Source organism: Macaca fascicularis, chromosome 3 (genome assembly GCF_037993035.2).
Source record: "Macaca fascicularis isolate 582-1 chromosome 3, T2T-MFA8v1.1".
Classification (NCBI taxonomy): domain Eukaryota; kingdom Metazoa; phylum Chordata; class Mammalia; order Primates; family Cercopithecidae; genus Macaca; species Macaca fascicularis.
In genome coordinates this window covers 129408774-129419743 of record NC_088377.1, presented here as the reverse complement: position 1 = coordinate 129419743, position 10970 = coordinate 129408774, and the positions used below count along the sequence as shown (strand labels likewise).

The 10970-nt window shown below is 41.0% G+C and overlaps 1 protein-coding gene across 11 annotated transcripts in view; it reads left to right on the top strand.

Moving 5' to 3' along the window:
• Positions 1-3612: 3612 nt before the first annotated feature.
• Positions 3613-10970, top strand: part of AKAP9 (A-kinase anchoring protein 9) — a 172350-nt gene continuing 164992 nt past the window's right edge. For all 11 annotated transcript variants that reach the window (XR_012432694.1, XR_012432696.1, XR_012432695.1 and 8 more), the window contains exon 1: positions 3613-3891. Coding sequence is in view for 4 of the 11 variants with exons in the window: in XM_005550257.4 (XP_005550314.3) it covers positions 3844-3891 (48 nt within the window). In the remaining 7 variants the exon portion in view is untranslated. The remainder of the gene's footprint in view (positions 3892-10970) is intronic.

Here is a 10970-nt window from a genome sequence, read left to right as displayed (position 1 = left end):
TCGTTTAAAAAAAGAAACTGATAAAATTAATATATATCTTATTAAACCCAATATGTCCTAAATATAATCATTTTAATAATATAAAAATAGTGCAATATTTTAAGTTATTTTATTTTAATATTAAGTCTTCCCAATCCAAAGTGTTACACTTGCAGCACATCTCAATTCAGACTAGCTAATAGATGTTGTATTGAATAGCATGACCCTAGATTATCTCATCCAATTCCTTAACTTAAAATACCATCTACATCCTGAATACTGACAACTGTCACATTTTTATTTCTAGCTTGGACCTGTCTCCTGAATTCCAGACTAACTGATGTCTAAGGGTGACATCAGTTCTCGGATTCCGAATGTGTATGTCTAACTTACCATGTCCAAAACTGAACACGTGGTCCCCAGATTTGCTTTTCTCCATTTTAGTTACTGGCAACTTCATAACTTCAGTTGCTCAAGCCAAAAATGTTGGAATCAACCTTGACTTTTCTTTTTGTCTCAAACCTCATATCCAATTTACAACTCCTATGATACTATTGGTTCTATGTTCAAAAGATATCCAGAATCTAATTCCATATCATTTCCTCCACTACAGTACTATGGCCCAAATTCCCATTATCTAGGATTACTGAAATAACATCCAAACTGATCCCCCTTTCTCCTCATAGCAGCCAAATGTCTGTGAATAACATAAGCCAAATCATGTCATTCATCTGGTCAAAATTCTCCAATAGCTCCTAATCTTACCCAGAGTACAAGCTGAAGTCCTTACAATGACCTTTAGAACTCTACAGGATCTGAGGCCAAGCATGGTGGTTCACCTCTAACCCCAGCACTTTGGAAGGCTGAGGCGGGTGGCTTGCTTGAGCTCGGGAGTTTCAGACCAGCCTGGGCAACATGGTAAAACCCTGTCTCTACAACAAATACAAAAATAAGCTGGTTGTGGCTGAGTGCACCTGTGGCCCCAGCTACTCAGGAGGCTGAGGTGGGAGGATTGCTTGAGCCCAGGAGGTTGCAGTGAGCCAAGATCAGGCCACTACACTCAACCTGGGTGACACAGTGAGGTTCCGTTTAAAAAAGAAAGAAAGAAAGAAAATAACTCTACAGGATCTGGCCCCCTGTTACTTTTCTGACTTCATCTCCCACTATTTCCCTTGCTTATTCCATTCTAGCCACCCCCTCTTCCTTGAGAAGGTCCATCATGGTCTTTCTTGAGGGCCTTTCTTTGGATTTGCTGTACCCTCAACTATCTCCATGGCTCTCTACCCCACCTACCACCCCCTTGTTTTTTTGAGACAGTGTCACCTGTTGTCTAGGCTAGAGTGCAATGGTACAATCTGGGCTCACTGCTTTGGCCTCCTGGGCTCAAGTGATCCTCCCCCCTCAGACTCTGGAGTAGCTAGCTCCCGCCACCACACCCAGCTAATTGTTTTTGTTTGTTTGTTTGTTTGTTTTTGTAGAGACAAGGTTTCGTCATGTTGCCCAGGCTGGTTTCGAACTCCTGAGCTTAAGCGATCTGCCCCCCTCAGCCTCCCAAAGTGCTGGGATTACAGGTGTACACCACCCCACCCAGCCTTCTCATCTTTTTCAAGTCTTTGCTGAAATATCTTCTGAAAGAATCACTTGAATAAGTGAATGACATGACATGAATGAATGATTGGTATGACGAGATGTGACAGAATAGGTGCCATAAGGAAGAGTCAGAGCACTAGTGCCCAATGCTTGCCCTTCTAATAGAAGTTAACACAAATCTAACTTTCAATATTGATTGAGCACCCATTATGTAAAATAGACATGTATATGATTGGCTGCTATCAGTGAAGGGAAACATTGAAATAATCTTGTTGCTTTGGAAGGTATTCTTGAACATTTTCAGCACATACAAATAGCTGACTTCCTTAGTCACTGAGAAGGCAGTATCCCTTAACAAACAGGAATAGCTTCAGATACCCCAGGGCTTCCCCCTCCTAGGCAATCAGCATCTACACACATAATCCCTCAATCCAGGCAGTATTTAAATCACTGCACAATTAGAACACTTACTTCTAGTCATTACTCTTAATTTGATGGGTAACTAAATCACTTACTGCCTCAATTCTTTTATCCCTATGATAAAATGTCTAATTTCACCTGGTTCCCAATTCAGGTTGAGATAACAGGACAACATGCACTTGGCTGTTAGAAGTTGGCAGAATGTATGCATTACAGAACTTAAGAAAAAATCTTTTTTAAAGCTAAGATTTCTAAACGAGGGCTATTTAAAACTCATCTTCAGTTTGTAGTAGACTTTAGGTCTTTAGTCTCTCCTTTTATATACATATTCTTTTAGAGATAATTGTCAGCAATCATGCTTGGACAAAAAATTGTATTACAGGTAACTGTTTTTCCTCTCTTCCTTTCTTTTCTCTTCTCCGCACATAAATATGAAACCTGAGTAATCAACCAGAGACATTGAAATGTGTAGTTCACTCCAGGAATGGATTTGAGCGTTGGAGGGTAGGGAGAAGAATACAAAGGATCGAGGGAGCACATGTAGGGGAAACAAGGAAAGATAGTAATGCTAAATTTATAAACACTGCTCAATTCAATCCAAAAAGCGTTTATTGAGTGCAGAGCTCTGTGCTGGTCATTTTAGTAAAACCAAGATGAGCAAGACTCATGATGATTCTCTGTCATCAAGGACCTGGGAGTATGAGCTGAACTAAGACGCACACAAATTATTAAAATATGGTGCAGGGTACCCTATTTTAATAGGGTACATAAAGGAAGTCCAAGGAGAAATAAAGCTGACATTAAGAACGTTTTAATATGCCAGGGCAGTTACATATATTAACAACCCTTCCAAAAATTCCAGGTAGGCTCAGGGAGAATAGGAAACTTGTCATTAAAGCTAGAAAGTTGGTGTAGTCTGGCATTGTCCCTAACCTAGGTTCTGAAGCTCAAGCTCCTTTCAGAACGCTACTGTTAAAGGGAAGCCCGAAGGAGTCGGGGGAGGGGAGTACGTTTTGACTGGATGTGTCTCGGTTGCCGTGGAGGGAACAGGAGGTCAGAAAAGCCATTTGGAGGCAGCGTGTGCGATAGGACTAGAAGGATGAACCGGAGATTGAGTGGGAACCAGTGGAGGGAAGAGGGAGGGACTTTTCAGGCTAAGGAAGTAACAAGAGCAATTAGCTCCTCTCATAATTCCTTGAGTCGAGGAGTTAACGTAGGTAGAAAAACTGGCGTCCGCCCCCCCACCACCCTCCACCCCTGGAACTTTTCCATTGGAGCTTTTAGGTGTTCGCCAATTTCACCATTAGGTGTGTTATTTTTGTAACTTGAAGGAAAAAACAAAAAACTCATGTTTTAATAGCACTGGATTCCTCGGACGGAGGGTGGGGGTCCGGCCAGGAGCCTCTGGCACATTCCGTCCCTTCTACCCCTCAGCTCGGCCGCCACCTGCGAGCCATTGATGTGCGGGAAGGGCGCTCCCTACGGCGGGATCCTCGCGGGTCGGAGGCCGGTCCCAGGCCTGGCGGGGGTTGACCCCGGAGGGCTGGGCCGGGGCGGGACCCCAGACGCACCTGCCCGCGAGGCGGCTGCGCGGACAGACGTTCCAGCCCCTCCCGCCTCGCCGTGTGTTTACGTGGAGACGAAGATGGCGGCGGCGGCGGCGGTGACGGCGCTTCCCGTGCGGCTGAGGGCGATCCGCCAGTGAGCGCCGAGACTGTTTCCACTTCGGGCGGGGGAGCGCCGGCCTGGCTCGGCTCTCTGGGCAGCGGAGCTTGCTGTCCCACCTCCGTCGAAACCGACCTTTCCCCGACCACCCCTCAACCCCTGTTTTCCCCTGCCTTCCTTGCAGAGGCCATGGAGGACGAGGAGAGACAGAAGAAGCTGGAAGCCGGCAAAGCCAAGGTAGGAGAGCCCGAGGCAACTGGGCCTGCAGTGGGAGGCGATGGCTAGCAATGGGTGGGAGGGCGTCTGGGAAGCTGAGTTCGCTGCAGCCTCAGTGCACTGCCGGAGAGGGAGGTGCTGCAGGGTCTGCATCTCTCCTCGCCCTCCTCCTTTCCCCTTTTTCCAGTTGGGGGACAAAGCCTTGTGCTGCTAGTTAGCTGATAATACTTCCGTGAGGATTGAATGTTGTGCCTTCTTTCTCGTGAATGTCCAAATAAAACTCCCCTTTTAATGTATTGCTGTAAACTAGTGTTTAGTTGCTTCTAAACCTCCGACCTTTCATTTTTTAAGGAGTTTTCTGGGTGGTGCAGGCATTGTGTTTTCCAGGGTGGGGATTTAGGGCTTTTCTTTATTGGGTTGGGGATTTGTGCGCTGATCATCGGCTTGTCTTCCTTAGGTGGCACGCTGGCACTCTTGGGTGTGTGTGATTGGCCTGTGACAGCTGTCTCAGCAGTGGCTTGTGTGTGCCACAAGTGCCAGCTGTGAACTTGGCTTTAGGGGCGTTTTTAGAAGCGTGTCTTTGTATGTTTGTACTTGAAGGTCTTTGTCATGGCATGCGCTTTTGTGTCGTATGGAATGTTATTGCAGTCTGTGAATGGAACTTCTGGGGACCGAAAGGTTCCATATGCCTAGTAACACCTATAGAATTCCTGCTTTAAGTAATTTAGTTGTTATATATCTCTCTGGCGAATCCTGATTATGCGTGTGCGTGTGTGTGTATATGTGTGTGTACGTGTATGGAAAAGCCTGTAAAGCAAACAATACAATACACAATTATACAGAGGCATCGTTCATTGGGCTTCATGAGAAATTTAACATATACAAAATATAAGCTGCGTAGCATATTTCTTTTAAAAATTACATATTTGAGCGTATATTTTGTCTGGGCTCAAAAGCCCCCTTCCTCCCTTCAATGAAGTCTTCTTTTATAGATTATATTCTTTTTAGAGATAATTGTTAGCAGTCATACTTGGACAAAAAATTGTATTACAGGTAACTGTTTTTCCTATCTTCCTTTCTTTTCTCTTCTCCGCACATAAACAAAGGAACCCAGGTTGGTGATTTATTAGCAATGAAGGGCCATACCGCAGAGATGCAGTGATAGAAGCTCAACACAAGTTTGTTAAATGAATATAAATGTAAAAACTAGCTTCATATTTCTAAAATATAGTTGACTTTCCTATAGGATCCCTCTATTTAAGGTCAAGATTTAAATGCTTGTATATAGCCAGGTAAATTTTTACTTTCGAATCTATAAATGGTGGGAAAGGGTAATCAGGGTACCTTTAGAAGCCCAAGCGCTTACACTTGTGCAGTCTGAGGGGCTGAGCAAGCTCTGTGCATCTAAGGAAGTAGTGGAGATGAAGTGTGTGCCCCCTCCAAAAGCACTGAAGATCTAATTAGATATCTTATTTGTCTGTTACCTCAGAATTTTTATTGCCTGCCCCCAGAAATATCTTTCCTAAATATATGTGAAGCAGTCCTACAAAACATGGTTTACTTTGGACATACACATTTCATAATAGAGGATTTATTTAAATTGCTTGCAGTTGTAGTTGATTTGGCAAAATACAATTCTAGTTTCTTTGTGTGTTTCTTTGTCTTTCAAAATTCTGCGTATGGGGTAAAAACCAACATGTTTAAGATGAATTTTTGTTGTAAAAGATTACCTTCTTTTAGAATTTAGTCCTTTTTCCAGTAAGATAGAAATCTATGAGACTTGTAAGGCAAGGTATGTTTGCTGCAACATTAACTATACAATGTAAAAATGCTGACGTTGGGAGCCTGGGGCGAGAGGATCGCTTGACCCCAGGAGTTCAAGACCAACCTGGGCAACATAGACTCCACAAAAAATTTAAAAAAAAAAAATAGCTGGGCATGGTGGTGTGCGCCTGTATGTATTTCCAGCTACTCGGGAGTCTAAGGTGGGAGGATCACTTGAGCCCAGGAGTTCGAGGCTGCAGGGAGCCATCATCATGCCGCTGCACTTCAGCCTGGGCAACAGAATGAGATCCTGTTTCAAAAAACAAACAAACAAACAAACAAAAAAACCCTGGAAATAACTTTTAAAGACAACATGAAGAGAATCATTTTCTAAGTTATATAAACATGATGGAATATTTTAAAGCCATTAAGATTATGAAGATTGCTAGGAATATGAAAAATAGTGTGGAAAGGGCATTATCAAAAATAACGTATACATTATTTCATTTGTATAAACGTGTGCTTTCAGATTAGAACTGAAAAACTCTGGATTATAATGTCATTCAGCAAACCTATATTGAACCCCCATTTTATACCTAGAGGTGGTGACAGTGTCTGCTCTCAAGTTGCTCACTGTTTAGTGGGAGAGACAGACTCTGGGTGATAAGTACAAAGAGGGATGAGCTGCAGTGGGATTTGGGGGATATTTTTCCAGATTTTGTTAAAGTGTTTTAAATGCTACGATCTCATTTTATAGAATTACTAATAAGGCTCTTACTATTGATATTAATGCACCGTAATATAATGCCTTTCAAATAGTAGTTATATGTATTTGCTTAATGAATGAGCAGAATGATTACTGAGTCATTAATAAGTGTTACTTTACTAGCATGGTTGTAATTTAATAACAGTAATCTAGAATTCTCTTAATGTGAATTCCATATTCCTGGTATCAGAAACAACTTTAAATGATCATTTTCCAAAGTTTATCTGAGACTTCATTCTCCAAATGTCTCATTTGTTCACTGGACTTAAGTATTGTATTTGATAATTTAGTTTCACAAACCACAACTTATAAGTCTTTTGGGGGGTAATTTATTGGTAAACGGTTCCACTGAAAAATTCCCTTTCTGTGTCTAAACCTTATAAATGATGACTTCTTAAATAGCTTGTCATGTATGTGGTATAATATATAGTATACTTTATAAAATATTTTATACTACCCCAAATCTGTAATAATGGGTTAATAAATTGTGGTATTTAAAATAATTCTACAAAGACTTTTTGAGTTCAGAAAATGCCCACAAATAATGCCAGGTTAAAAAGAAAAAAGTTACCAGAAAAAGGTATATGTACATGTTTAAATATCAAGACACCTGAAGCACCAAGATATAAATTGTGGTTATCTCTGGGTTGTGGGTTATAGGCAATTTTAATTTTCTTTACACTTTTAGTAATTTCCAAATTATTGATACAATATATCTCTTTTATGCCCAGAAAAGAAGGATCAAGTGCCTTTTTTTTTTTTTTTTTTTTTTTTTTGAGACAGGCTGTCTCCCAGGCTAGAGTGCAGTGGCACGATCTTAGCTCACTGCAGCCTCCACCTCCCAGGTTCAAGTGATTCTCCTGCCACAGCCTCTCGAGTAGCTGGGATTACAGGCATGTACCACCACGCCTGGCTAATTTTTGTATTTTTAGTAGAGATGGGGTTTCACCATGTTGGACAGGCTGGTCTCAAACTCCTGCCCTCAAGTGATCTGCCTGCCTCGATGTCCCAAAGTGCTGGGATTACAGGCATGAGCCACTGCACTCAGCCTCAAATGCCATTTTTAAAAAACCATGAAGGCTTATTAAATATATTATATTAAACACATGTTTTAGTGTATGACCATTATCCAGAACAGGAAAATGAGGCATAGAATAACTTATGTTTCCTATTTTAGTGTAGGCCTGGAATTGTAATTGTTATTTCAGTGCAGTGTATTATATAGTTGGGATTATACTGTTAGACATTTTATAGATCTCCTGTTTTTGTTGTTCTTCTTTCCTTGCTGTTAGTTCTTATTGCTATGGGAATGCTCTTACTCTTCAGCTGCCTCTTTTCCTAATTTGCTGTTTTAGGTTTGCTACAAGTAAACCCAGAACTGAGCTTGATAGAATACTATGTAAAAAGAAAACAACAACAAAAAAACAAAGACCTTAGGCGGCGTGTGATGGCTTACACCTGTAATCCCAACACTTTGGGAGGCTGACGTGGGAGGATCGCTTGAGCCCAGAGGTTCTAGACCAGCCTGGACCATGAGACCCCATCTCTAAAAAGAAAAAAGTAAAAAAACAAAACAGGCAGGGTGCAGTGGCTCACGCCTGTAATCCAAGCACTTTAGGAGGCCGAGGTGGGTGGATCACCTGAGGTCAGGAGTTCGAGACTAGCCTGGCCAACATGGCAAAACCTCGTCTCTACTAAAAAATATAAAAAATTAGTCGGGCGTGGTGGCGGGCACTAATCCCAGCTACTGAGGAGGTGGAGGCAGGAGAATCACTTGAACCCAGGAGGTGGAATTTGCAGTGAACTGAGGTTGTGCCACTGCACTCCAGCCTGGATGACAGAGCAAGACTCTATCTCAAAAAAACAAACCAAAACAAAAACGGAGACCAGTGGAGCTTGCCCAGTGGGCTTTAGGGCAATTTAGTTTTTCTGCTGCTTGTTGGTTATTTTGGTTTACTATTGGGTCTCAGCTATTTCCTCAGTATTGATGTTGCAAGAAGCATGACCCTGGGAGATGTAAGACATTACTGCATTATGTATTAAGTAAATATTTTCAGAGCTAGGCTAACTCCCTCTACAGTGTTTTGACAGGGATGGCACTACATAGGTTGTCCTTGTGTTGAACCAAACTATTTTAACTCTGCTTTAAATGACTTCATTTTTTCCCAAGTATAATTATTCATGTCCTGTAAAGAAAGTATTGTAATTTAAGTGAACAGAATTAGAGGACAGTTGTATGTTTAATATAAAATTATTACTCTTGTAAATTTGCATTAGGTATACTTTTTTTAAGTTATTCAGTATTTTATATAATGTGCATTATTTGCTGAAGAATAAAAAATTATTGCCTATTATATTCAGTAATTTGTAATTACATGACTTTTGTTTAACAAGCATTTTCAGTGTGAAGAGTAGTTCCAATTGTGTACCAAAAAAAGGATGGTGCTTCATGCAAGCTGTGTATGGATTATTGATAGCAGGACTTTTCAATTACTGTTTCCACTGTGATAGACAAAGCTGGTTATGGTGTAAAACTGTTCTTTGCATGTTTCAGATAATGTGTTCCACAGCTAAGAAAGTGTTTTCCCTTCCTGTTTTAAGCATTCTAGTTTTTTATACTTACATGTGACAGAGCTTACTTAGCATTCGGAGTAGATGCAGCAGTTTGATAACCTTCATCAACATTTATTGTGGCAATGGTACATTGCCTATGACTTAAAACTAATTCATGACCTTCAGGCTTTTTTTTTTGTTTTTTTGTTTGAGACAAGGTCTCGCTCTGTTGTCCAGGATGGAGTGGCAGCCTGCCTCGACCTCCTGAGCTCAAGTGATCCTTCTGCCTCAACCTCCTGAGCACCTGGGACTACAGATGTGCACCACCACACCTGGCTAATTTTTTAAAATTTTTCGTAGAGATTGGATTTCACCATGTTGCCCAGGCTGGTGTTGAACTCCTGGGCTCAAGCGATCCTCCTGCCTTAGCCTCCCAAAGTGCCAGGATTATAGGTGTGACGCACTGCACCCAGCTCAGGCTTTGTCAGAATGAAGCAAAACATGGTGTTTAGAGAGAGAATGTGGAGGAAGGAATGTGATGCCCTGTCAGTGAAACTGAAAGTTGAATGATAGCTCATGGAAAGAGGAAGTGAAAAAGATAGGATACATCCAAGTGATTGAAATATGACAAGAACAGAACAAAAATTTTTTTCAAACAAAAACATCTCTCATTTTATAAATAAAAAGATTCATAGTAAAAACTATGACTACAAAATGTCTATTATAGGCTACTGAATATTGAAATGTAAGTGAATTTCTTCTAATATAGCTAGAAAAGGTTATGGTAAATTGTTAAAACAATAAGGGACATTGTTTATATTTATTTCTTAGTAAGGTTCCACTAAAATTAAGATTAGTCACTTTATATAATTGGTTAACATTCATTTAAAAACTTTAATTTGAAAAAGCTGCGGAATTTTTCAAAACTTATTTATAAAAGCGATTTGGCATCTGGGGGGGTGTGTGTGTGTGTGTGTGTGCTGGAGAGAGGGAGAAAGAATTTATAATATTGCTCTCTGGCCTGGTAGAAATGGCACTAGGACTTTGGAGACATTTGTTTGCTCGTTTGTTCAACCAACGTTTTTGAACGCCTACGATTGCAGCTATGAACTTTTACTTAGCAAGCTTTTTTTCCCGCCCCTTCCACCCCCACCCTCGCCCCCCACCAAGATGGAGTCTCGCTTTGTCGCCCAGGCTGGAGTGCAGTGGCACGATCTTGGCTCACTGCAATCTCTGCTTCCCAGGTTCCAGCTATTCTCCTGCCTCAGCCTCCCGAGTAGCTGGGACTATGGCGCCTGCCACCACACCTGGCTAGTTTTTGTATTTTTAGTAGAGACAGGGTTTCACCATATTGGCTAGGCTGGTCTCGAACTCCTGACCTTGTGATCCGTCCGCCTTGGCCTCCCAAAGTGCTGGGATTACAGGCATGAGCAACCACGCCTGGCCGCAAGCATTTATTTAAATGATCACAAATTCTGTGCCTTATTTTCTATTGGAATAATCTTATGATGTGTATCTCAACAGGTGTTTTGAAGGATAAATGAAATAATGGGAGCTTTTTGAGTTCTCTAGGTGCTAGATATAAAGAACCTATAATTATTTTTTTAATTGAGGTGAAACGCGTAAGAAAAATTAACCATCTTAAAGTGAACAGTTCAGTGGCTTAACACAATGTTATGCAACTACCACTTCTATCTACTTCCCAAACATTTTTTTCATCTCTATAACCCTGTGCCCATCAAGCAGATATTCTTCATTGCTTCTTCCCTCTAGCCACTAACAATCACCAACACACTCTCTGAATTTACCAGTTCTAGATATTTCATATAAATGGAATCATGTAATATGTAACCCTTTGTGTCTGACTTCTTTCACTTAGTATGTTTTCAAGGTTCATCCATTTTGTTGCATATATCAGTACTTCTTTCCTTTTTATGGCTGAATAATATTCCATTGTATGTATATACCATAATTTGTTTATTCATTTCTAGACATTTGGGTTGTTTCTACCTTTTGG